The sequence below is a fragment of the Cucurbitaria berberidis genome (assembly GCF_010015615.1).
Source record: "Cucurbitaria berberidis CBS 394.84 unplaced genomic scaffold K460scaffold_4, whole genome shotgun sequence".
NCBI lineage: Eukaryota > Fungi > Ascomycota > Dothideomycetes > Pleosporales > Cucurbitariaceae > Cucurbitaria > Cucurbitaria berberidis.
This window is the reverse complement of record NW_024468938.1, coordinates 2,032,951-2,057,647: the sequence shown is the minus strand read 5'-3', so window position 1 is coordinate 2,057,647 and position 24,697 is coordinate 2,032,951. Positions and strand designations below refer to the sequence as shown.

At 51.5% G+C, this 24,697-nt stretch overlaps 12 protein-coding genes across 12 annotated transcripts; 4 read left to right on the top strand and 8 right to left on the bottom strand.

The window, feature by feature from the left end:
• Positions 1-289: 289 nt before the first annotated feature.
• Positions 290-1,405, top strand: K460DRAFT_396682 (uncharacterized protein; the record flags this gene model as incomplete). The annotated part of the gene is made up of 1 exon (XM_040936117.1): positions 290-1,405. One exon carries the CDS (start codon positions 290-292, stop codon positions 1,403-1,405), a length of 1,116 nt encoding a protein of 371 aa, XP_040785932.1.
• Positions 1,406-1,542: 137 nt separating this feature from the next.
• Positions 1,543-2,796, bottom strand: K460DRAFT_315605 (NAD(P)-binding protein). The gene is made up of 2 exons (XM_040930313.1): positions 2,764-2,796; positions 1,543-2,705 (listed from the first exon to the last, which is right to left on the bottom strand). The coding sequence occupies exon 2, from the start codon at positions 2,629-2,631 to the stop codon at positions 1,681-1,683; it is 951 nt and encodes a 316-aa protein (XP_040785931.1). The 5' UTR covers positions 2,632-2,705; positions 2,764-2,796; the 3' UTR covers positions 1,543-1,680.
• Positions 2,797-3,291: 495 nt separating this feature from the next.
• Positions 3,292-4,572, bottom strand: K460DRAFT_357103 (uncharacterized protein; the record flags this gene model as incomplete). Its single annotated transcript, XM_040932010.1, has 6 exons — positions 3,292-3,356; positions 3,410-3,682; positions 3,744-3,912; positions 3,976-4,120; positions 4,170-4,356; positions 4,407-4,572. The coding sequence occupies 6 exons, from the start codon at positions 4,570-4,572 to the stop codon at positions 3,292-3,294; spliced, it is 1,005 nt and encodes a 334-aa protein (XP_040785930.1).
• A 2,190-nt stretch (positions 4,573-6,762) lies between these two features.
• K460DRAFT_407722 (uncharacterized protein) lies at positions 6,763-7,302 on the bottom strand (the record flags this gene model as incomplete). The annotated part of the gene is made up of 1 exon (XM_040937103.1): positions 6,763-7,302. One exon carries the CDS (start codon positions 7,300-7,302, stop codon positions 6,763-6,765), a length of 540 nt encoding a protein of 179 aa, XP_040785929.1.
• Positions 7,303-7,854: 552 nt separating this feature from the next.
• On the bottom strand, positions 7,855-8,622 carry K460DRAFT_289787 (Triosephosphate isomerase; the record flags this gene model as incomplete). Its single annotated transcript, XM_040929142.1, has 1 exon — positions 7,855-8,622. The coding sequence occupies one exon, from the start codon at positions 8,620-8,622 to the stop codon at positions 7,855-7,857; it is 768 nt and encodes a 255-aa protein (XP_040785928.1).
• A 735-nt stretch (positions 8,623-9,357) lies between these two features.
• Positions 9,358-11,429, top strand: K460DRAFT_288062 (methylenetetrahydrofolate reduct; the record flags this gene model as incomplete). The annotated part of the gene is made up of 3 exons (XM_040929016.1): positions 9,358-9,444; positions 9,503-10,239; positions 10,292-11,429. 3 exons carry the CDS (start codon positions 9,358-9,360, stop codon positions 11,427-11,429), a joined length of 1,962 nt encoding a protein of 653 aa, XP_040785927.1.
• A 758-nt stretch (positions 11,430-12,187) lies between these two features.
• Positions 12,188-14,474, bottom strand: K460DRAFT_341403 (glycoside hydrolase family 47 protein; the record flags this gene model as incomplete). Its single annotated transcript, XM_040931150.1, has 1 exon — positions 12,188-14,474. The coding sequence occupies exon 1, from the start codon at positions 14,108-14,110 to the stop codon at positions 12,188-12,190; it is 1,923 nt and encodes a 640-aa protein (XP_040785926.1). The 5' UTR covers positions 14,111-14,474.
• A 203-nt stretch (positions 14,475-14,677) lies between these two features.
• Positions 14,678-15,672, bottom strand: K460DRAFT_368260 (orotate phosphoribosyltransferase). The gene has a single exon (XM_040933738.1). The coding sequence runs from the start codon at positions 15,638-15,640 to the stop codon at positions 14,939-14,941; it is 702 nt and encodes a 233-aa protein (XP_040785925.1). The 5' UTR covers positions 15,641-15,672; the 3' UTR covers positions 14,678-14,938.
• A 290-nt stretch (positions 15,673-15,962) lies between these two features.
• On the top strand, positions 15,963-16,756 carry K460DRAFT_357098 (Tim17-domain-containing protein; the record flags this gene model as incomplete). The annotated part of the gene is made up of 3 exons (XM_040932009.1): positions 15,963-15,970; positions 16,029-16,650; positions 16,700-16,756. The coding sequence occupies 3 exons, from the start codon at positions 15,963-15,965 to the stop codon at positions 16,754-16,756; spliced, it is 687 nt and encodes a 228-aa protein (XP_040785924.1).
• A 293-nt stretch (positions 16,757-17,049) lies between these two features.
• K460DRAFT_144006 (uncharacterized protein) lies at positions 17,050-19,090 on the bottom strand. Its single transcript, XM_040926764.1, has 3 exons — positions 18,905-19,090; positions 18,714-18,842; positions 17,050-18,659 (listed from the first exon to the last, which is right to left on the bottom strand). Exons 1-3 carry the CDS (start codon positions 18,969-18,971, stop codon positions 17,410-17,412), a joined length of 1,446 nt encoding a protein of 481 aa, XP_040785923.1. The 5' UTR covers positions 18,972-19,090; the 3' UTR covers positions 17,050-17,409.
• Positions 19,091-19,982: 892 nt separating this feature from the next.
• K460DRAFT_368258 (FAD-binding domain-containing protein) lies at positions 19,983-22,202 on the bottom strand. The gene is made up of 4 exons (XM_040933737.1): positions 21,817-22,202; positions 21,372-21,758; positions 20,972-21,319; positions 19,983-20,917 (listed from the first exon to the last, which is right to left on the bottom strand). Exons 1-4 carry the CDS (start codon positions 22,021-22,023, stop codon positions 20,222-20,224), a joined length of 1,638 nt encoding a protein of 545 aa, XP_040785922.1. The 5' UTR covers positions 22,024-22,202; the 3' UTR covers positions 19,983-20,221.
• A 425-nt stretch (positions 22,203-22,627) lies between these two features.
• On the top strand, positions 22,628-24,687 carry K460DRAFT_143935 (uncharacterized protein). The gene is made up of 7 exons (XM_040926763.1): positions 22,628-22,732; positions 22,827-23,299; positions 23,363-23,532; positions 23,587-23,740; positions 23,785-23,882; positions 23,954-24,059; positions 24,119-24,687. The coding sequence occupies exons 2-7, from the start codon at positions 23,002-23,004 to the stop codon at positions 24,415-24,417; spliced, it is 1,125 nt and encodes a 374-aa protein (XP_040785921.1). The 5' UTR covers positions 22,628-22,732; positions 22,827-23,001; the 3' UTR covers positions 24,418-24,687.
• The last annotated feature ends 10 nt before the right edge of the window (positions 24,688-24,697 follow it).

The following is a 24,697-nucleotide window of genomic DNA, read 5'->3' as shown; positions in this document are numbered from 1 at the left end:
TCCATTTCACTCGCAACATTTGTTCGTCATTGGACCTGACGTTTTCCCCTCATGGTCCTCTTAGTGACTTATTCGGAGAAGTCTCAGATAGTGTCTTTCACTGCCCTAGAGTTCGTGAGTCTTGGCGGTGGCTTATCTTCTTTTAAAGTCAGTGATTGGATAGCTGTACTTCACACAGCGTAGGTTCATGGAGGCTGATACCTCTGCCTACAAAAGCGCATCCTTCAAAATCTCCCTACGTTAATTTCAACTCGTCATACCCTCGGCCATTACGAAAGGATCAACTGCTATGTCCTCAACTGCCAACACCACCATGCATGAACGAGATATTCCTGGACTGGCTGCTCAAGCGATAGTCTCGAGAGCAGAGACCTGTCATACCGAGCTGTCCTTCTGTGTGCCGACATCACTGGCCTTCGCAAAGCGTCTAACATGGGAGCAAACCCCCTGGATTAGGAGCAACACCAACCGCAAGTCCGCAAACCCTATCAACGAGGCCGATGCACACACCATCGCTTACTCCCTTAGTATACATCAGGGTCAGACAGTGTCGGCGGAGGCAGTAAAGAACGCTCTGTTATTCGGAACCACCTATCATCCATCCGCCCCTTCAGACGAGCAAATAGGAACATACCCATACCTCTTGGTCGTCTTTCCCCACGCCCAGGGAAACATCTCCCGCGACACCACCTTCCTAAACACATGGCACGACCAGATCATCAAGCCAGCCTTTGACCGAGCATGGAAAGACAGCGGCCTAACGACCATCTACGGCGCCGAAGTCGATGGCCAATCGCGCATCCTCCCTCCCTCGGGGACACGCACGGTAAAGGACGCTCTGCCAGCAAAAGGCTTTCTCGAGCGTCTGCGCAACGGAAATCCTACTTCCGTGCGAGACTGCTGGCCCGTCTGGAACGATGACTGGGGCCTGGGGACTGAAGGTCGATATACCGCGGTCCGATCCAGGATCTACAGCGAGGCCTGGGAAGCTATCAAAGGCATGGTGAAAGGTCATCCAGATCTGCTCTCTTTCCAAGACCCGATTCTCCTTGCCCTTTGTGGGGCTAAGATCTACGTCGCCCCTGAGTTGCCCGTACAGAGCAAGTTCAAATATGTAGCGCAAGAGTGGGACAAGTTTGTTGATGCGCGGTATGTGGAGAACGGGAGCTTTAAGGTTGTTTTTCAGACTGTGTTGGGGACGCAGACTGAGGGCGCTGTACAGCTTGAGCCCGAACCGTTCGCTTGGATAGGAGATGCGACGGGTCGAAGCTTCAAGCGTATGGTGGAGGATGTTGGGAAAGAAGTCGGGAAAGTGGGTGAGAAAGAAGATGAGGATGGAGGTGAGGGTGGAGATGAGGATTTGGATGCAGATAAGCATCGGGATAAGCAGGCTCGAGAAGGCTAAGGCAATTCCTGAATGAGGTATCATGGCAGCGTTTTGCACGCTCGGAGGGACGCCACGTCCGTACGATAGACCTCGCCGATCGTGTCTGAAATGCAAAGCGCACAGCATATGAGCTCTTGTCTCATTATGTTGAAGGTGAGATAGTTCGATAATAAGCATCAAGTTTGTGAACCATGGAAACGAGTACATCCCCTGTCGTGTGATATCAGTCTTTGTACATTTTCTTTTCCATCTCTTCACAAGCAAAAATAGGAATCTCAGTCTTGACTTCCAATCTACCACGGTATAACACCGCCATCATACCGATAAAACTTCCCACTATCCCCATCCTTCAACCCAGCAACAACACCCAGCATACTCTCCACACTAACTTGCGCCTCGATCATCGCTCCTTTCCCGCCCATCCGCGTCTTAACCCACCCAGGATCCATACAAAGCACCTTGACACCCGCCCCTTTCAAATCCTTCGCTTGATGCAACGTCAACATGTTCAGCGCCGCTTTACTCATACTATACGTGCAGCACTTGGTCACATCCGTAGCAACCGTCAACGAACCCAGCCCAGACGTCATATTCATCACCACCGCCCCGCGCGCAAGATACCCGCGCAGACTCTGCACGATCTTCGCGGGGCCGAGGACGTTAATCTGCATATGTCTCTGCAGCGACTCGGCGTCAAGGCTTAGACTTGTGTCCGCGCTTGTCGCGTTGATGCCTGCTATGTTGAAGAGGTAATCTAGATTCGCGCCTGTCTGGGAGAGGATTTCTGCTACTCGAAAACTTAGGCTGGAGAGTGAGTCTGGGGAGGATACGTCGCATTCGATAATGTGCACGTTGCTGTTTGTGTTGAGGGCTTCGAGCGTGGATATGTCGTTTGATTTTGAGCGGACGCCTGCGATGACGGTTGTGTGTGGGTTGGAAGAGAGTTGGCGAACGAATTCGAGGCCGATTCCGCGGTTCGCACCTGTGAGGAAGTATGTTCGCATTTTGAGTTTATGGGTTGTTCGTTTTGCTTTTGAATGTGGAGCAGGTAATGCTGTGGTGGGAGTTGGGGCTTGAATTTGGATATTGATTCGAGGAGCGGTCGTTTGACTTGATTGTGGAGGTGTTGGGGATGTTCGGTTTGGGCGCGAAAAGTTGACGCTTTGTGATGATGTCGTGCGCTTCCGCGGAGGACGTGTTGAAGTGCGCGATTCAAGTTCCACCGGGTAAAGCGTGTAGGTCATCGCGAAAAGTGTACCTTTTCTCGATACGATCGTGTGCTCTCGATATCCTTATATTGCCCTAGCTTTTCGCTCGTCTGGCCAAGTTAACTGACGCTCCTAGGATCCCTGGTAATGCATGAACGGGGTATTTACACGATGTCTAATGAAGAATTCCGGGTTTCAGGCAATGGACGGAGACAACCGAATTGGTGTTGCAGCGTTATGCTTGTCGTGCGTTAGTTTCAGACACCTGTGATATCACACGACTCGCAACCGAACCTCGTGTTGTGGAGCATTTAAGAAATCGAGATTTAATGTGCCACATTAACGTTGCAGATGTCGCAGTCTGGAGGCGAGGATGATAATGCAGAGAATAGAGTCTAGGAGCAACTCACGTGCGGACAGCGCATGCGAAGACTTGTGCACAAATAAGAGTAGAGTGAATATGCACATATACATTAAAGTACTCAGGTTGGCAACTGTGAACGGCAGTATCGATACTACACAAGTATATCAACATGAAAAGAAGATCTCATCTCGTGTTGTTGGAAGATGGCAACCCCATCGCTGGGTATCTGCATACACACTATTTGCGTCATTACATAACCTACTCCCCAATACTACTTTTATCAGTTCGTATATCAATTTCTAGTGAAGTGCATCTTGGCCGAAGCGACACGACTATTCGACATGGTGAACCTTCTTTTTCTCGCTTGCGCCCTTGATCACGCCCGAGAGATCGACAACTAAAATGAGTTAGCATTATTGTTCCATTCCATGACGGACAGAATCGACTTACGAGGAAGATCAAATGGGAAGTCGACGCTCGCCAACATGATCGCCAAAAAGATGTACCAGCCACACAAGCAAGTAACGAATGCGAAAGCACCCGCGGCTTCCTGGAGCCTGCCTGCGAGCGCGGGCCGGCCATTGGCGAGTTGGAGGAAAGTGCCGGCAAGAAGAGCGAAGGTGGGGACAAGGGTGAAGAAGATCAAGAAGAAGATCAAGTTGGTGCGGATGGAGCAGATGAGGTACACGAAGCAGAGAAGAGCCATACAGAGGAGGAAGTATGCTATAGCAGTAGTCAGAACCAAACAATGCAACAAATCCATCATAATATTGTGGGAACTCACCAACACCAACATTGAAGCCAACAGTTTCCAGACCCGTACTGCTCTGCACAGCTGGGTTGCGATACGCCCCATATGAATTGTAAAAGGGTTGAAGTGTGGCACCATAACCGAGCCAGAAGCCGCCGAATGAGGTGAAGACGACGAAGGGAAACGTGTTGCCTAGGATCCACTGCACTCCATTAGCATTGTGGGACATATAAAATCGTGGGTAGGGAGCAAGAGAAGAACTTACTTCACCAAGACCACCGAGAACCATCAACAAGCCGCCCGCGAAGTAGTACCAGCCTGTGCTTGCTGCTCCATTACCACCTGCACCTCGCCACCCCATTAGAGTCATGCTCAAGGGTGTGAGAGACAGTAAGAATCCAATGAGTGCACTACACATGTAAGATCGCTGGAGTTGTAGAGTTTGAGTAGAAAACTTACAGGGGAGTTGGGTTACCGAAGGTGTTTCGCAGTTCTCCTTTAACCTTGTTCTGAGGAGAAAGGTAAAGCTTCTCGAATAGCTCAGGGCTGATGGAAATGCTGCCTGCTGTTCGGATATGACGCAGCGCAAGATCCGAGTCAGTGTTGGCATCGAGATGTTGGTGGTTGCCATATCCGTTTCCGTAGGCTGGACGAGTCAATCGAGTGAAGACTGGGGCGATTGGGCCAGATACTTACCATCTTGCCGGGAGAAATCCTTCTCCAAAGTGTTGTTGTCTGCCATCCTTGGTGTTGATTCGTTTCTTGCTGTTGACCCGGCAGAAAGAGTCTCCGCGTCCCTTCCTGATGTTGCACCGAGATGTGCGTCGTTGGTCGCGTACTTGTGGTCGTGATTTGTGGTCATGACGGCAACGTTGTTGTGGAAGAGGCCAACTCCTTTGTGTTGAAGGTCTCGGTATTGATTCGCGCCTGAACTGTAGGGTGGTAGCTGTTGTCCCGTGACTGGATAGATATGTATCGAGGCTGGACAGGGAGGCGAGTTATATACTAGACGATCCACGAGGGCGTGCTAGTCTTATGAGTAGAATTTATACCTTTAACCCTTGGAGCACAATCCCAATTCCAAGACGGCGTAGCCTACGGACGAAAGCAAGCGATCAATACAGGACTGTGAATGGCTGTAGCTAGGAAGCCCCGGAGCTTCGAAGTGAGGGCCAACTGCGGCTCCGCGCCAAACTATGTATGCAGTTGCATTGGCGACAAGCAGATGCACTTGGACTAGAGCTCGATTAGGACCAGGTCAATCCCATTTGCACGAGTGTGACTTCCACGACGAAGGGTCCCTAGTAAACGCCGAAGAAACTTGTGCCTTTTCAGCTTTAGCGTCTGACGTCTCCCGTATAATACTTAGCATAAGACACGTATTAGAAAACGATGACGAATGATGAAAGAGAGCATTTGAACAAGACGAAGAACGACGCCGTATCTTTCCATGATGTTCTACAATCCACCAACCTCTCCAGGGAGTTCTTTCATGCCAACACGTATTACCACTACGAGATGACTGAAGATCCTCGGCGATGGGACTACCTGATATTAGGTCATGATGGAAAGGGTACGTAGCTGGATCACAAGATGGTTCTAATACCCGCCTGGCAACAGCGAATAGGCGATCCGCGGCTCCAGGGAATAGACCCGGTTCTGCGGAGGGACGTGGAGAAGCGTGCGAAACAATGGATATTCAATGGATATTCGTGGGGAGAGCCTGGACTCTGGAGCTAGGTGATCGTCGGGCCGTCACCAACCCGGTCGACTTTGCGGGGAAACGTGCTAGATCTGCCACCATGGAACGCGTACAAGCGTTATTCCCAGGCGTCATGTCGAGTTATGGAAGCCAGCAAGCCGGGGATAAGGTACTACTATCTCCAAAACCATCTGATACCGAGTGTTGCAAGCTCGTTCATCCCATGTGTTGCTCTGTGAGTACGGTGACTGCTGGTCATTGGAAAGTTAGTAGTCGGCAAAGATCTGCAAACAGGGTCGGTAAACTTTAAAGCCGGGCTGCCGTACGATGCAGTTATCTTGGTCCGGACTGACGGCATCCCAGTCTGAACGGCGTGAAGGTACTGTAGCTCTGAATTCGGTTGGCATCTCACCTGCGATCGACAGGACGGACGCCCATTCGACATAGCTGCCCACTTTCCCCGCCTTTTAGGCTTCTGCAGCTCAGATCTGTGTTGTCATGGAGTGGTGGTGTGACTGAAAGGCAGCATGGCGAGTGTTTGCGCTCATCCGACAACGTATCGGAAGGTAGTGGAGTGGAGGCGTTCCGCCGCCTTTCCTAATCTGGTAAACTATAGACGGATTGGGAGTGCCTCGGCTGAACTTGCTTGAAAGCCAGCGAAAAGGATGAATGTCGAGTCGATGTGCCAAAGGAGGATATAGAATGTGATCCAGAGAAGGATAGTTGGCACAATGCCTCCATATCACGCTCTGCATCGACAATCGCTAATATTCGCCATCGGTGGAAATGGATGTTTAGAGCACGACTTCTCCATCGTAAGCCGGGTTAAAATGTGACACAGAAGCTCGTTCTGTTTGTCCCTGCATGAAGAACGAGAAGGCTAGTGTCGTTGAATTGTAGACCGTGCCTTCCGTGACCCCGGTGCTCACACGAGGCTGCACGTTCTAAGTTGTTATGCAAGCAAAGTTATCATTCATATGTTCCTTTGGTCCTAGAACTAGGATAGCTTGTAACAAAGTATCGTAGCGTGCGTCGTAAAATAAGGGGCGAAATCACCCCTTGGGCGATTGGTATAGCCACAGAAGGCTTAGGTCGTCCCATGAACATCTCACCGCTTTTCAATATTCAAGATGACCCCATGTGCTTGGCTGATCCCCTTGTTTAGGTTGGGCCGCTGAACAAAGACATTCCCGATTGTTTTTCTTTGGTGGCCTGAAATCTGGGCTCCAAGATTGACATTGGAAGGGCCTAAGAAGTGGTGCGCTCTTCTCGTTCTAGGCTGGGAGGTCGAATCTCACATTTGGACAGCTTCGGTACCACGCCTCTGGACCATCGAAACCCCAAATGACATCAAAGAATCGGGAGTGGGTTCCTCTTTATATTTTCAAACATGACTGTGATAGCGTTGACATCGTTTCGTACGTGTAAACCACCGCTCAACGCCGTAAGCCCCCCACTATCAGCTCTGAAGAACTGGATGTACAGTCCAATGTGCACGATGCCGTAGACTTTCCCAGAATCATTCTGTGTGCCGCCGCAAAGCCTACTCAGGTGATCTTGCGTCTCAGTCCAACTTTTATCGGCCTTCTTGCTCTCTACCAGGCAGTAATCATACGCATACGTGCTTCCCCCGGGGCGAGATAAGAGTTGGAGCACGGCCATGTCCGCCATTGATTCGGCCTGGTCTACTTCTCCGCGCGACTCTTCCTGGAGAACGTCGAAGCCTTTTTCCTCTAGGAAGAAGCACCTCAAGATCGCCACCATAACCCTTCGGTACAAGTATTCATGGGAATCTGGCAATCTTTCAACCAGCTGGAGGTGCGTCTGGACATTGACCTTGTCGAGGTAGGTATGGGGGAGAGAAGAAGAAGAAGAAATTGTAAAGCTCATCGAATTTCTCTCTGCAAATCGTAAAAGTGGTGTTGCAACAATGGATGGTTTGGTGGCAGCAACGGTGGAACTAATTCCACCCACCTGACAGCGACGTTGTTGCCTACAGCAGCCGCACAAACTATCCGAGTTACCCACTTATAGCAAACCAATCCGAAGTCGAGGATTCTATAAATTTGCTGGCATGAACCCAAGCTAGAGCAGATCATGTGATTGACCGCCCGACGATGGAATACATCCAGTATCAACGCAGCTGTATATAACATCGAAGCAACGCAAACATGATCTTGAGGAGTTATCGAGTCACGGTAATGTAGGTTGTGCCCACAACAGCGCCCTGATGATGAGCAACTGAGGACCCCTGGGTGATTATCTAGTGTGACAATCCACGAGTGATATTGTGGTGGGGAGTTGTCATATTAACCCTTCAGCTACGTTCAAAGTGTGCACGCAATCGGGTTTCAGCTGATTTACACGATGGCCCCCTGGGGAGCCAACGCAGCTGGCCTAGATTGAGATGGAGTATGCTTGTGCTGTTCAATGCCCAAGACCTCAAGCTGCGCCGACTTCTTCAATGACTTTCTTCAGGTTGTGGATATCATGAGCAAACCGACCCAGGAACAGGCCATCTACGCCATCGGAAATCTTTGCGAAGGTGCCCGGCCCAGCACTCCCACCATAAACTATTCTTGTCACACCTTTTCGTCCAGCAGCCAGCTTCCTCAGCTCCTTTGTAACATTGACAACGTGATCTGGATCTGCTGGCTCCTTCGCACCAATAGCCCACACAGGCTCATAGGCCAGTATGACCTCGGTGTCGTCAGGCACAGCCGCCAGCACCGACTTGACTTGCGGTATGCACTCTTGAATGGCGGCACCCACGGCCGCCGAAGCAACACTGTGATGTGTCCTCTCCCCAATGCACACCAGCGGAATCAACCCATTCCTCGCCGCAGCACCTGCCTTCTTCGCCACCCATTCATCCGTCTCGCCAAACTTTGCTCTACGCTCCGCATGTCCAATCTCGACGATCCGCGCGCCAGCTTGCCGTAGCACCAGTGGGCTGACCTCGCCTGTGTATGCACCCTTGTCTTCCCAGAAGGTGTCTTGGGCGCCGAGGATGATGGAGGAAGGCTCGAGGATGCGGGCGCTCTCGGTGAGCGAGACGAAGTCAGGGATGACGAAGAGGTCTATGCGGGCGTTCCAGGCGTCGCCGTCAAGTTGCAGGACGCCGCGGATGTAGGAGAGGGTGCTGGGCAGGTCAAAGTACATTTTCAGCGAGACGCCTACGAGGCGGCGGGGTTGAGGCAGCGGAGGCATTTTGTGGATGCGGCAATCCAAGGATCTCGGTGTGAGGGAGAGCTGGCCTATTTATCAGTCTTTGCAAGAATGTATCTTGGTTGAGATGGCTCAAAGTTGTTAGGGAGGAAAAAGGTGGGACGCGTCGGACTGCTGCATGTGGAAAACCGGGGAACGAGACGAGGGTGCGGGGCAGCCTCAGACGTCAACAGCCTCATTGCAATGCTGCATATCCACCACCCCCTGGTTGTATGCTCTCCCTCTCTCTCTGCCATCAGTCGGTAGCATGCGCATCAATGCCTACCAGATGCTACGAATTATCACACATCTCAGCATTGGGTGCTAGAGCAGCATGTCAGCCCGGGGTCACTATGGGGCTAGTGGCAGCGACCTCCGATTGTTCCTCCGACTCAACAACGGCCCGCGCTAACCAGGTTCCAATTCTACGCTTCCGCTAAAAGAAACCTGCGCATCAAGCATCACTAACCTCTTGAATTATTCTCGGACAGCTCAGACAGCTGCCGTACATGTCGCGGATCCTCGTAGATCGCTGGGCCCGCAAACGCTACTTCGGGTAGTTTGACGTCGAGTCAATTGTCCATTTCTAGTGCGCTACATCCTGGTAAGTTTCGGTGTGCGGGCTCACGCGGGGTGCATAACCTCGAAATTTCTACGTGGACTGACGGATTCCTGCCTTCAGGTCGACTTCTCTTTCTCCTTCTCTTTCCCTTCTCTTTCGCCTCATAATCCGCCGCCATGCACATCTCTCAGAAACTCGCCCAGGCGAGGGAAGAGGGGAAGCCAACCTTCTCCTTCGAATTCTTCCCGCCAAAGACGGCCCAGGTAAGCCGTACCCTGATGTCCGAGAGAAAGAGAGAGACGTTGAGCTAACATGTACTAGGGCGTGCAAAACCTCTACGATCGCATGGACCGCATGCATGGCTTCGGTCCACAGTTCATCGACCTCACCTGGGGCGCGGGTGGCCGCCACTCGAAGCTCACTTGCGAAATGGTCAAAGTCGCCCAGTCCGTATACGGCCTCGAGACATGCATGCACCTCACCTGTACCGACATGGAGAAATCCAAGCTCGACGAAGCTCTCCGAGACGCATATCAATCTGGCTGCACAAACATCCTTGCCCTGAGGGGAGACCCGCCTCGTGAAAGAGAAAAGTGGGAAGCTACTGCTGGTGGTTTCCGCTATGCAAAGGATCTGGTCACATACATCAGGGACAGATACGGCAATCATTTCGATATTGGTGTGGCAGGATACTCGGAGGGCTGTGATGACAATGACAATGTCGACGAGCTGATCGATCACTTGAAAGAGAAGGTGGATGCAGGCGCTACATTCATCGTCACCCAGATGTTTTACGATACAGACATCTTCCTAGACTGGGTCAAGAGAGTGCGAGCAAAAGGCATCGACATCCCGATCATCCCTGGCATCATGCCCATCCACACCTATGCAGCCTTCTTGCGGAGGGCGCAATGGACTAGGTGCAATATCCCACAACACTGGACCGATGCTTTGGAACCCGTCAAGAACGATGATGTCGAAGTGCGTGAAGTCGGAAGAGGGTTGGTTGCGGACATGTGCCGAAAGCTGGTTGACGCTGGCATCCTCCACCTGCACTTGTAAGCTGCTCTATCTAATCGGTCACTATCGACAGCTTACTAACCCTTGCAGCTACACTATGAATCTAGCACAAGCCACCCGTATGGTCCTCGAGGAACTAGACTTACTCCCCGACGTCGAATCACCCCTGGAGAAACCCCTTCCATGGCGGCAATCTCTGGCCCTCAACCGCCGAGACGAGAACGTACGACCCATCTTCTGGCGCAATCGCAACCGTTCTTACGTTGCACGCACACAAGACTGGGACGAGTTCCCCAACGGCCGCTGGGGAGACTCTCGCTCACCCGCTTTTGGTGAATTAGACTCTTACGGCATCGGTCTGAAGGGTACCAATGAGCAAAACATCAAGCTCTGGGGCACGCCTACATCCATCAAGGATCTGTCTGAGCTCTTCGTTAGATATATGGAAGGCAAGCTAGATTCTTTACCATGGAGTGAGCAGCCTATCACCAACGAAGCCGGATCTATTCAGCACGACCTCATCGACCTCAACCGTCGCGGTTTCTTGACCATCAACTCTCAGCCCGCCGTCAACGGCGCCAAGTCCTCTGATCCCATCTTCGGCTGGGGCCCACGCCACGGCTACGTCTACCAGAAAGCGTATCTTGAGGTCCTCGTCTCACCCGAGTATATCGCTGAGATTATCACCCGCATCGAGCGCGATCCTGAATTCACTTACTACGCTGTGAACAAGGACGGCGATCTCAAGACAAACGCTCCGAATGAGGGCCCCAATGCTGTCACTTGGGGCGTCTTCCCAGGCAAGGAGATTGTGCAACCGACCATTGTCGAGACGGTCAGCTTCCTCGCCTGGAAGGACGAGTTCTACAGGCTTGGTCAGCAGTGGGCGAACTGCCACGCGGGTGTTAGTCCGTCGCGATATGTCATCCAGGACGTAGTGGATACTTGGTACCTTCTCAACATCGTACACAACGACTTCCATGTCACTCGCGGCATTTTCCCACTTTTCGATGGCTTGAAGGTCGAAAACATAGAAAAACCACTTCACATCCCTAGTGCCGACATCCCTACATCGAACGGCCATCAGGCAACGGATGGAGCCGAGAGCACAAACGGCGAAACGAGCAAGACCGCTAGCAAAGAGAAGCCCAAGGGCCTCGTTGACGCTGCCAAAGAAACCGCCGTTGAAGTCACCAATGGCCTCAAGGGTCTAGCGGTGTCCAAATAACTTCTGCTTACCAGATATCGACTCACGGTCTTACTGTATTCAACACGGCAAGGCCAATTCTACTTGTGGATTTCCACGGGTATTCTTGCATAGTCCGACTTTCAACATTGACGGTGGCATTCGCCTACCCTCAATACTATTTAGCACTTCAACAAGTGTAACCAGCGATATCTCTACTATAGGCTGGCGTATTTCATCTACCATGTGTCTTGGAGTAGGACAGATTTCCTACAACATCGCATTCTAAAGCATCTGGGGGGCGTCTATTCAACCTGACGACCATCAAAATCATGTATGGCGGACCGCAAGCCCAATGACAGTGGGCGAAGAGGTTGTGGATGAGCGATATGGTTTTTTAAAGATACCCGACCGGTGCCCTCAACGGAGCCGGTCAATCTTCTGTTTTTTATGTTTACACATATGTATGTTCGACTGCAGTAGAACATGATATGGTCATTACGATGACATTCCGCTCTCTCGAGTCTACAGCCTCTTTCTATGTGCATTGTAGTGTATCGTCACAAATCTGTGACTACTAATGTTATGATAGAAAAGTGAACACGCCCAGCCGCGCATCGTACTTGGAATTCATTAGGCTATGCAAGCGATCAAAATAGGGATGACAAGTAATCAAGTGAATACAGTTGAAGAGCAGAACCCTCTGCTCATTGGGTATCATGAAAAAACACCATCAAAACCCAGGTCTTCCGCCATGTTTCCCTACCCCCCTGGCGAGTCTTTTGCCCTCACCCACCAGCCTACTTCCTGATATGCGGTCTTCTGAATGGGTGTGCTTCTGTGTTGAAAACCCAGTCATCGAGGGACATCATATCCGGCGGACTGAAGATGAGGTAGAAGTACTTCAGCGTCTCCGCAGTCCAGAAGCTTTCCATCTTGTTCTCGATGTTGTCCTCTCTTGTGAAGATACCGCCCCTGACACCAGGTACCCGCTGCTGCGTCCATTGACCGGGCGGAGGCGGCACAAATGTAACATCCAAGACCTGGCCGTTCGCAAAAGTCGTTGCGGACGCACCGACAATGGCCGTGAACATATCCCACGCATCGTCAAGGTACCTCTGGTCACCGGTGATGCGGTACATGATGAATACGGATTCGATAGCTTCAGGACGGAGCAGATATCGTGTATCCCGGATGTTAGTGAAGCCAGGCGGAATGTTGTACTTCTCAATCAGCGCATCGAAATCTGAGATAAATCCCCCGCCGTAGTGGTACTTGACACCTGCCTCCCACAGCGTCTGGTTCCACGGGCATGATGTTCGAGAGGCGCACGGTACCATATCAAAATTCTCTGGCATGATGCCTGAGGGCATTGCCGCGTAGGCGTATATACACCCTTTTGTGAGCTTGCCGCCAAGGTCGACATGGTGTGCGTCGGAGAATAGACGTCCGGCGAGGCCAAACATGCCGCCGATAAAGCATGTGAGGTGCTGCATTGTCGCCTGGAGCTTGACATGTCTAGGCCTGGATGTGGAGACCTCACCACAAAGCAAAAGGTCTTCTCCGTCCACTTCGTTTGGAACCATAGGGCGAAAGAGCATATACTTGTCCATCATGGCAGCCGAGGTCTCGAACATCTTCTCGTATATTGGTTCCAGGCCTCCGAGTAGAGCGTGCATCTTGGGAAAATACTCATACGTTGAATCGGCTAGGGCGCCAATGGAGAAGGAGCGCGATTGGTTGAACTCCTCGTTCGCAGCATTTACCATTGTTGGCCAGAGTCCGGGTATTTTGGTCGTATCCTGCATTCGATCTATCAGAGCGCTGACTCGAGCAACGACGTCGTAGAATTTGGGCTGAGCACTGATTTGAGCGAGACGGGTGAGCTCCATAGCTAGAGACCCAAGGCAGGCAAAGCAGATGCTGGTCTCTGCCGCAAACTCTATCCTCTCGAATGACTTTGCTTTCTTAATATCAAGCGCTTCCAAAGGTGTGTTGTTCGTTGTGTCGAAAGCGCGGTATATCATTTCTCCCACCTGTACCGCCTTCTCCAACAAGACAGGTTCATAGCTCAAATCGTATGCGCTCAGCAAGCCTCCTAGATATCTGATTGTCGTTTCAAAAACGCTAATAGCTGTGAGGTTCGTGTGCCCAAAATCAATAGCAGCTACAGCGTCTACCGCCTCGTAGAACTCCTCTTTGAATCCCATGATCCATAACGTGTCGAGCGAGTCTACCAGTGTTGCGCCCCAGCCGCCAAATGTTTCTATAGCTTCTCCTGTCACTGGCCTGAGCTCATCGTGCGCCCAGGCGAAGTCTCTATAGCTCTCCCAGGTGAGCTGAAACTCCTCCCGCACAGCGACTCTCTGTGCTTCTCTTCTCTGTCTTTGTGACTTCGTTTCGGAGAATTTCTCGAACTGGATAGGTGGGAGTTTGTGGGGTTTGCCAGTCGGTAGAGGTATGTATGACTCAATCTTGTTCACAAAGGGAGCTGTCCTCCAATCGTACGATTGATAAGACACGGCCCTTTTTGTAGCATCTCGATTGTTCATGTAGGCCTCGTGGAGATGGAAGGGTACGGCGAGCGGATCGATTGGTGGGGCGGACCAAATATAGTATGCGCCGAATGTGATGGCTCCGAGGAGTAGGTATGTGAGGGTTCTCTGGTGTTGCCGAGACATTGGCTGATAGACGGGCCCACGAGACAATTTTGACCGGAGCATGATGTGCTACCTAGGTAGGAGGTGAGGATTGAAGGCGATCATGGAATGTTTTTAGTCGGCAACCTGCTGTCGTAAGAAGTGAACATGCAGTGCCAATGGACCTGAAGAGCAAAACAAGCAATACGTGACAGCCCTCGATGCGGATACCGAGCAAGAATAGGAGGAGAATGAAATGTCGAGACAAAAAGTGCTAGAATGAGGGTATGCTGCTCATTGATTCGTCACATTGAAGAATGCAGAGCGCGAATTGCATGCTCAGGACACCTCGCGTTTCATTGGAATCTGCGTGCCAAGGAGGGCACCATGACGAATGTAGGAGGGAGCTGCGACTATAGGCCGTGGCTGTAGGTACCTAGGTGGTAGGCAGTCGGGACCGCCATGGCGTCTGCAGTGAATAGATAATCGTGAGCCCGATGACGCGTGGACATGACTTGAGAATGCCAAAGACGCGCTAGAACGCGCCTACCCAGTGCGGGTCGCCTACCCCGTCCTTGGCCCCTCACATGGCACGAACGAACCCCGCGAGCGTTGAGCAACCATCGTACAACAAGAGACCACTTTCAACCTCGAATGCTCTTGGTCTATATTGACTCTCCATAGAAGTCTCGGCTGCTTGAGCAATGAACGCCTTGATTGGAAAGCCTCTGAAGAAATACTTGTTCATTGCATTCATCTATCGTGAAGCTCCAGCAGTGTCATGGCGCCTGTCCGACACACTTCTCTTCGTGTCCTCATGTCCACGAAGCTAATTTCTAGAGCACTTTCAAGTAGTTGCTGCCCTCAAGACCATGCTTTTTACTCGTATTCTCGTGGGCCCACTCATGATACTTAATCGCTCGCCTTGTATTTCGCCCGATACTCATCCAACCTCTTCAAGTCTTCTTCCCCACCCAACGCCCTCAGGTACTGCAGCACATCGTCCAGCGTCAAAATCGCCAGTACTGGAATACCATACTGTTTCCTAACCTCTCCAATTGCGCTGGGCCCAGGCTTCCCATCGTCGTCAGTAGCCGTGGGCATCTTCTCTTGCCTGTCGCATGCCACGATGATGCCGACTAGTTCTCCGCCTTCCTTCTTGATGATTTCGATTGCTTCGCGAATGGCGGTTCCAGCCGTGATCACGTCATCTACGATGACAACCTTTCGGCCTTTGAGAGATGCGCCGACGATGTTGCCGCCCTCGCCATGGTCCTTGGCTTCCTTGCGGTTGAAACTGTAGCTCTTCTGTCCGTACTTGGAGACGTCGAGATCCGCTAGTTTATCAAGGGTAGCTGCTGCCAGTGGAATGCCTTTGTATGCTGGTCCGAAGAGAATGTCCCATTGGAAAGAGGCGTCTGCCTCTCCGTGGGCCTTCAAGGTGTGCGCGTAGGCTGAGGATATGGAGCGTAGCAAGTCGGCTCTGTGGAACAGTCCCGCATTGAAGAAGTATGGGGAAATGCGCTTGGACTTTAGTGTAAAGGTGCCGAATTTGAGTGCTTCGGCCGACACGCAGTCTTTGAGGAACTTCTGCTTGTACTCTGGGAGCGCCATTTTGAGTCGTGTTGATCGAAGTAGTGAAATATCTGGGGCACTTGTCGTTCCGAGTCGGAAACATTTCTTCAAGAATTCCTGCACGGGCCACACAGCTAGTTCGTCACTCCTGGTGGTGACCAGAAACTTTTGCCTATCCATCGCCAACGTCCACACCGCCACCACTATCGCCTGCGCATCTCCTGTTTGCGTATTCTAATATTCTCTTTGCTTCAGTGGACCTCTCATAGCATTATAGGCGTTGCGGGATCCTTGGTGGGCTTTTAATCGCCAGGCGCATCCTTCTATCACATCTTCACACCATCGAGAGCCAACCTTCAAAATGACAATGTACGCCCTGTCTATACTTCAACGCATGCATCGCCAGATTTACTAACAAGTCTATCAGCTGGGACAGCATAACCGGGCGCAAATCTGCCTCGACCACCCAACAACCTCAATCTTCCGATTTCGTCAAAGAAGACAACTTCCAGCCTACCCCATTCGACCCATCCACCGCTATTCAAAACCCCTCAGAGTTTCTCTACGCGGACCCGTCGCAACTGCACCCGCTCGCCGGCCTCAACCAAGACACCCTTGACTACCTCACGCTCGAAGATTCGGTCCCCTCTGAGTTTGGTGGCCAGTCTGCACTTCCTAGCCGCGGCTGGTCGGATGATCTGTGCTATGGCACTGGAATCTCATACGTGACTGCCTTGACAATCGGCGGCACCTGGGGTCTCGCTGAAGGTTTACAAAAGAATCCTCCCTCGATGGCGCCGCGGTTACGGCTGAACGGTGTTCTCAACGCAGTAACACGAAGGGGGCCGTTCCTAGGGAACAGTGCGGGTGTGATTGCCATGTTGTACAATGGGTTGAATAGCACAATTGGATATTATCGGGGCAAGCACGATTATACCAACAGTGTTGTGGCCGGTGCGCTGAGCGGGGCGCTGTTCAAGAGTACGAGGGGAACTAGGCAGATGGCTATCAGTTCGGGGATTTGCGCAAGTTTAGCGGGTGGTTGGGCGGTGAGTTTACACAGTTGTGAGAGGACGAGACGAAACTGACAATTGCCAGATTACACGGAAGGTCTTCTTCGAGCCCGATTCGAGGATCACCGACGCGTTGCGTTGAGCGACAAAATTCGAGAGGTACTGCCATCGGAAGTATCGCCGTATGACGCATGGCATTTCTCTTCTACCTTCGACTTTCTTGCATCTACCTTTTTGGTCTCAGCGTCTTCTCACCACTCTAGGGCCTGGCCCACTGTAAAATTATAGGCTTCACGGGAGAAGCCGGCATCATGAGACTTAGGACGGCGCAGTGTTGGGCTCTTGGCTTTCAAGCGAGCTGCTGTGTGTACGTGTATCTATGTAAGACAAACGAGGAAGCAAAATAATGCATATTTGAAAGATCATAACATTGGCTTGAAGATTACTTTGTTTCTACGACACTTGTTTTAGAGATCATGAGTGTATGTTTCTTTTACACATATCACATAGGAGCAACAGCACATTGGAATAGGTTTGAGTACAGTTATGCACAATGAGTATCAAAAAAATCGCTACAAACGTGAAACTACGGTATCTTAAGGACATGCATGCTAAATCAACTAGGAAACCAACTGGTCAAAAATACCATATTATCATGAAGTGAAATCGAACATTTGCGCATCATGCAGTGTCCGACCTCGACCAGACCACCTGCTTTCTTTTCTACAACCGGCCAATGCTATTTTCAACCAAAGTCAAATAGACAACATTACATACACCACCTCCTCTTTCTCCTCAAGGTAACTCGTGCGGCGTCACCTTAGTTCCCCTTCCATCTGCATGGGCATACTTTGTACTCGCAGGCAGTTCAGACGTGGCCCTAGTATCCATTATTTCAGTCGGAGGCGCATCGTAATACTGTCGCGGTTCGTCACCGCCTGGACTATACGCCGGCGCTGGCCCATAGCCTCCGTGGTGGGTATCACTTGGGCCCTTTTCGACGCCAACAGGAGCAGCATTTGCTTTCCGGCGGCGCCATAAGAAGATTGCGCCGCCGATGATTGCTAGACCCGCGAGGACGCCGACGACGGGGCCGGCTATCCAGGCCTTGGAGCTGCCGGAGCTGGAGCCACTACTGGAGCCGCTGCTGGAACCACTGCTGGAGCCTGGGGAGGAGGAACTAGTGGAGGAAGGTATGTTTGAGCCTGCGAGGATGGCGTAGGTTGCGCTTGCTTGGTCGGAAATTACGGATGTGGTGTTTTGCAGGTAGCAGTTCTTGTATCCGCCCTGTAGGCTCGAATCGAAGAGTACGCCGACGCACTTCTGGTCGTTGGTTGCGCAGGCGTCGATGCACGCGGTTACATTCTGCGTGTGTAGAGAGGTGATATTCGTGCCCACATTCAGCTGTCCACAGTGAAGTTCAAAGTCCTTCTTTCCCTGTGCGGTATAGGTCTTCGCAGACGGACATTGACGATCGACGGGGTCAATTTGCGTAATCGTCGCCGAGTGGATGGTTCCCATCTTCGGGGTAGGATCGGTGAGCGTCTCCGGAAAACCAGTCTTGGGCCAGCAGTTGGCGAAGCCGATTTTCATCTCTGGGCTCCATGATACGGCGCGGCAGAGTGGATGCTGGTCGACACATATTTTCAAACATTCCATCAGCGTTTTCGTATGGTAAAAGCCAATATATGGACTCTCCCAGCAGGGCTTTGGATACCCCGAAAAGCATTCGTCATATCCGCCAATAGCTTTGCCGCAATGTGTGGTGTATTGGATCCCCTCGACGCCAGGCATTTTGTTGATAGAGAGATCGTTGTTCGGGCAGGATTTGTCGACGGGGTTCATTTCACCGTCCTTGATCAAGGCGGCGTAATTGCCTGCCAGGGGGACCAAGCCGGCCTTGGATGTTGTGCTATTGCGAAGCCAGCAATCGTTGCTGGCTTCAACCCATACGACGCCGAAGCAGCCCTCGCCGTTGCCCCAGTAGCGGGAGCAGTGCTCCATACAGTCTACCATAGAGGGTGAGTTGAAGCGCGGTAGTGCATCTACAACCTATTAGCTAGGCTCACTTTCTGATCCTGTGACAATTTGGTACTCACCATTTTGTGGGTTGTTCTGCTCGCAATATGTGGTGAAGTTGAGGCCGTTCTTCGACCTGTAGCTATCAGGACATTTTGTGTTTGCTTGCCGCGCCTCGAGGTCGCGACTGAGTATGGGCTCTGCAATTACTGTCTTGCATTAGTATCGCACTCGTGTATTTTCACATCTTCAGGGCAGGGCCTCGACGTACGTGGTGTCGCAATGGCGGCGCTTGCCCACAGCAGAGCCATGAGGCTCCCTCTTGATGGTACCAACATGTCTTCTCCCACTTTTCTGAACCGTGACACTAAACACTGGGGAAGGTCTAAAGGATGGTCGAGAACCACCGGATGGATCGAGCTGCGAGGAAGACAGAGGTGGGATCCCCAAGGATCAACGCTATCAGGCACGAGGATGAACCGACTCGAGAAAAGCAAGCAAAGCTCAAGCCAAACGACGGGAGAACCAACTCGCGGTCAGGCGCCCCGCTCCTTAACCACGGCGTCCTGACCACGATCATCCTAAACACTGCCCTTCCCATGCAAGCCTTGGACTGTGCACACTACACGTCCAAGCCTCAACGCCATGGAGCCATCCATGCAGGGCCCACGCTTTCCGACGTGATGGCGTCGGGAGATCGAGCTTTTCATTGGATGAGACTCGAGAGCATAAGGCAGTGGCAGGTAAGCGTGGCGATATTAGGGGTGATTAGTATTATATCAGGCGTCCCGCCTGCATGAGAGGGCTGAGTTGGGTGGTGGTTGGTAGATGGCGCGAGTCGTGGGATCAAGGGGGAAGCCGACCGTTGACTGGCTGTTTGCGAGCTGCATCATGACGTTTGACTACTAATAACTATTATATCTTCTTCAAATCACCAACTCGCGTCCTCGCTCTTTTTCTCCTGCTTTCAATCCTTCATGTATTCTCTTTGTTTCGGTCCGAAGACGATGTGGGGTTTGCAATCTTACTTACAGCAGACTTCTCGCAGGATATTTCCAAACTGGGGCCTCACTATGACCCGCCCATTAATAATAATCCGGGTATGGCTTTGCGGCTAACGCCGAGATCCCCGGGCGCCAACTCATTTCCTAACCCTCATGCGTATAGCACAAGGCTGAGTCCCAGTCGCTATTTTTGGGGGCCGTAACGCGTCTCAGTCGTTACCACCCTCAGTCGTTACCACCATCTCTACAACGACCCCCAACAACAGCCACGCCCGTCAAGTCATACTGCACGAATCGTCCTGGTCGCGCGAGTCATTCTACTTCGCTAACCCCAGCTGCACGTTATCTTGGCCATCTTCGGCTTTTGCCTGCCACATCCGCGTTACTACTTTCTGCTGGAAGCTGTCTACCGCATTGGGAAATCAGGCGACCCACGCGGGTCATCAATCGTGCCGTGGTCGCTGAGAACGATGATGGCCAAGCAGCAATTTCAAATCAATACTACACCGGGAGGAAAGAAAATACTTTTGAAAAAACGTAATCACGTTGTGTATGTACATATAATTGCTTTGAAAAGCCGCGTTTTACGGCGTATTCGGGTTTGGCGCTCCCTTTACCAACTTGAAGCCACCCGGTTGAAGATACTGAAAGACCTGCGTTGGGTCATACTTCTTTGAGATACTGGCCAGTCTCTGCTTGTTGGCTGCTCCATAGCTGCCAATTGGATCCTGATACTCAGACGCGTAGTTAAAGTAAACAAAGTCGTTATCAAGACTCCTTCTCTGTGCCTCGGCCTTTATGAGTTTGATCATGGTGGAGATGACATGGTGGAACCTGGGCTCGTCCTCTTTCTTGTTCCAGGCGGCATTGAAGTTCAGGATAAAGTACGGCCCATTCTTCGGGTCGAGACCTAGGGCGTTACCTCCATTCTTCTGCATAGCCTTCAATGCGCCTTCAGTAATGGGCTGGATGGCCATGATGATAAGAATCTTTTCGACGTCTGCGATGGTTGCTTCCTGGGTGTAGAAGGTGTCGATGATGAACTGGAGGAGTTGCCTGTCCATTTTCAGACTGATGCCCCACCATGTTTGATAAGCGCCGGGGGCAGGAGCTCCCTCGTTGAGAAGCTTGGCCATTCCCGACATGGGTCGAAGGCCAGTGGTGTCTTGAATGGAAGTGATGTTTTTCCAGCTGTCAAACACTGGCGCGTTGACAACTGGTTTGGCATAGTGTAAATTGGCGAAGGCGACCTTTCCAATACCAGGGGCACTGGCAAACGTCTGTATATGTCAGCCTGATATCAGGGGCCGCTGGACTGGATGGAGTGGACATACAACAATCTGGGCAGCATCCAAATCCGTAGACGATCCCGTAACGGTGAACTGGTGAATTGCGTCCAGAATAGCTGGGAAAGTGCTCTCCAGGTAGACACGCTGACCTCCCCACATCTGACCTAGAGGGAAGGCAGCAAGCTTAAAGTTGGTCACGATTCCAAAATTGTTACCTCCTCCCCTTAAAGCCCAATACAGATCGACATAGGACGTCGGACTGACATTGATGGCGAGGCCCGAGGCAGTGACAAGTTCAAAGCTTGCCACGTTTTCACAAGCCCAGCCATACTTGTTCGAAAAATGCGAAATGCCTCCTCCAAGAATGAGTCCGGGCACACCAACAGGGGCCATCTTTTCAGTGGTCAGTAAGATAATATTGAGACAAACATGTACGGGAACCTACTCGTCCTCCCACCACACTAAGACCGTCCTTCTCAACAGCAGTGAAGACATCATCCCATCGAAGGCCAGGACCAATATCGACAGTCTGTTTGTTGGAAGCCACGTTGACTTGCTTAAAGTTCTCCATGGAAACAGTGATGCCGTCTTCGATACTCGATGCACCAGCCCATGCTGCATGGCCACCGCCTTTTACAGCGAACGGACATTGGTATAGTCGCGCGATCAATATCAACGTGGAGACGTCCAGAGTCTTTGTAGGCTTGAACACACAGGATGGATTCAGTGCGCCTTGCTGAGCAGACCAGTAGGCTCCAGTGAAGGCGTCATATGCTGATGCTCCCTCAGATAAGACGTGGTCTTGGCCGAAAAGAATCGTCAACGAAGTACACTGAGTCTATTGTTAGCCCATGCCATATGAATGGTTTCACATGATGTGTTGGACATACAGCAAGCGAGCATGGTGCCAAAAAAGACCGTTTGCTGAGGGCGGATGTCTCCGGCTTATTAGGCTCTGGTAGCGTTGAGACGTCGACACCAAGGCCTTGGAGGGCGGCTGTCACGTTAAAGTCCTGCGGCTCAAAGATGGCCCCGCTGCCTTGAGCTGTTACACACGCCGCAAGGACTGCCACTGGAGCAATACGCGCGACCCTCATTGTTGGAACTTGCCGAGACAACACGCGCCGGTAAGAAAGACGTGGGCCAAACGATCAACAGCGGTGCCTGTCGGTCTTATTAGGGTGCGCATGCAAATCGAGGGCCCTAGACCTTTCGCAGTCCAGCGCCCCTTGCCATGAGAACATGCGTTTAAATTCAAAGCGGCTCGCTTCCCCCGGATGCACATGGAGAGTGAAGGGAGATAGGTTACGCCTTGTCCGATACAGGATTAGCATCCAGCCCCACCGAGGCAGCGGGCGGCTCGGCTGAGCTGGAGGGGCCGATAGTTAGTTCAACACTGACTCCGTATAAGGAAGGTTGAAGGGTATCACATTCATGCGTACAAACGTTGAATTGCCTCGTTACTCTCTCTGTCGAAAAGTGCCAGCCATACACAATAAGCTGCAAAGCTCCGATTCATCGTCTTCTCATCTGCTGCAGTTTGCGCCCCTAAAGCAAGCTACACACTTCACCCGATAGGCCAGAGGAACTGGCGGGGATGCTGATCCTACACTCGGGAACCAGAGTCATTTCCCCAATAACATCGCTCGACATCCAAGGATCTGCCGCTCAGACACACGTGACGGGTAAGACCTGTTGTTGGTGGCGTTCCAAGCCTTTATTCAGTTGAACGTCAAGACCTCCGTAAATCCGACTTCAGCTATTATCTTGACATCTGCTTACGAAAATGTGAATGGTGAACCACAGGTAGGTTCAAAACACGCGCGAAAGCACTCGACTATGTGTCCCTTAGCAGACAGCGACTCATGCACGTTTTTGCTGCACACTAATATCGGTGTAGAGATTAATGCAGACCACCCTGGTCCATTCACTAGCCATCCATCTATGGATAGACGTTGAAACAAGGCTGCTTCCCGCACCGCCCCGTCCGCCACGGCCCGTCGTGTACATATTCGCGAACCTTCATCGTATCTGACCGTTGACACGGCGCCTCTCGTGGCGCATCACTGCACATCATGAGTTCCGACAGCCTCTCAAACGTGACTTGGGACAAGACGGGGCCTCCGCCCACCATGAGCAGGAGCCACCTTGAAAGGGTGAACACGGCCATGCTGTCCTTGACTTCATTGTTCTTTGTTTCGCGCATCATCGTTCGAGTTACCAAGCGCAAGCCCTTCGAATTGCACGACTTCTTCTGCTGTTTCTCCTACATTTGCTACGTTGCGATGTGCGTCATGTACTTCAAGGAGAATGGCCCATTGTACCGAGCGGAAAGCGTACAGAGAGGCGAGACAGCACCTTACCCAGAAATCCGTGAGTATCTGTACTTCAGAATATCCAAAATGAGCATGATTTGACTTGGTCGCCATCTTCTAGTTCACGATGCGGGAATGGTTTATCGGTGGCTGACCGCGGGTCAGCTGTTGTTCTACTCGACTCTCACCTTAGTGAAACTCTCACTATTAACATTGTACCGGAGGCTGCTGAGCCAAACTCCACACAAATTTACCGTCGTGTGGTGGGGGATTTTGGCGTTTTGCATCTTGGTATGTGGCAGGAAACGCACTTGTGATTTTTCGCATCCACTGACCGCTACCAAGTCTTATATTGGAAGCTGCATGACCACTATCTTCGTATGCGACGACCACAAAGCAAAGTACAACCAAGGCATGTGTGCTAATCCACGAGAACAAAAACGGGGGCAAGTCAGCTTGTGGTTTGCGTATGCGGCCGACGTAGCTACCGATCTTGCAGGTACGTATATCGCGCGCCATAAGTGTAACTACTAACTTTTGCAGTAATGTTTCTTCCATTTCGCATGACTTGGACGCTTCAGATGCCCAAAATAGAGAAGCTTGGTGTTTTCGTCCTCTTTGGCAGTGGCTGGATATGCATTGTATGTGCCCCGTGAAACAAAACCGACAACCCCATTTGAGAGAAAAAACTAACGTCGCACCCCACTTCAAGTTGTTTGCCACACTCCGTGTCGTTCAGGTCGGGGTCAAGGATGGAGTGCCAAAGGCCCCAGATCCGAAATGGCTGCAGATGTGGACTGTCATCGAGACGTCGATGGGTATGTTCTTCCCCTCCTTCCACTCTCTGCGCCGCCTAGCCTACTAATATCCCTTCCAGCGGTCATCATCGGCTGTGCTCCCGCCTTCGCAGCCATTATTCGTAGCCGTTTCGACACCCAGAACGGTTCTGATGATGCTAACGGATCCGCTGAACGATCAACAGACCAGATCAAGATGCAGAGTATGGGAACTGATCGTGCTAATCCATCAAAGCGCAAGGACGATTTGCTCTGGAATGAACCGCATAATGGGAGTGAAGAAGCATTAGCATATGACGGCGGTCCCTTGACCGGTACAACAATGAAACAACAGAAAATCAGATTAGGTAGACGGCCAATCAAGAAGCCGAGTGCATAAGTAAGATCGGAGGTACATTGCCAGATCGACGACGGTCTAGGCGTGTGATTCAGTTGTTAGCTTTGCCGATACATTCGATGACTAATGAACTCTCTGAAATACACTGCATGAAGCATAGACCTCTGCCATTAACACTAGTCTTTTTAATATTCGGAGTAGCCGAAGGATTTGTCAGGATCCGGTCACAAAGTTTGGCTGCATGGGCTACTACAGTATTTGCATAGAGCGAGATACTGTATAGGGTCACCACTTCAGACGCGCAACGAAGTCAACAGGGCGA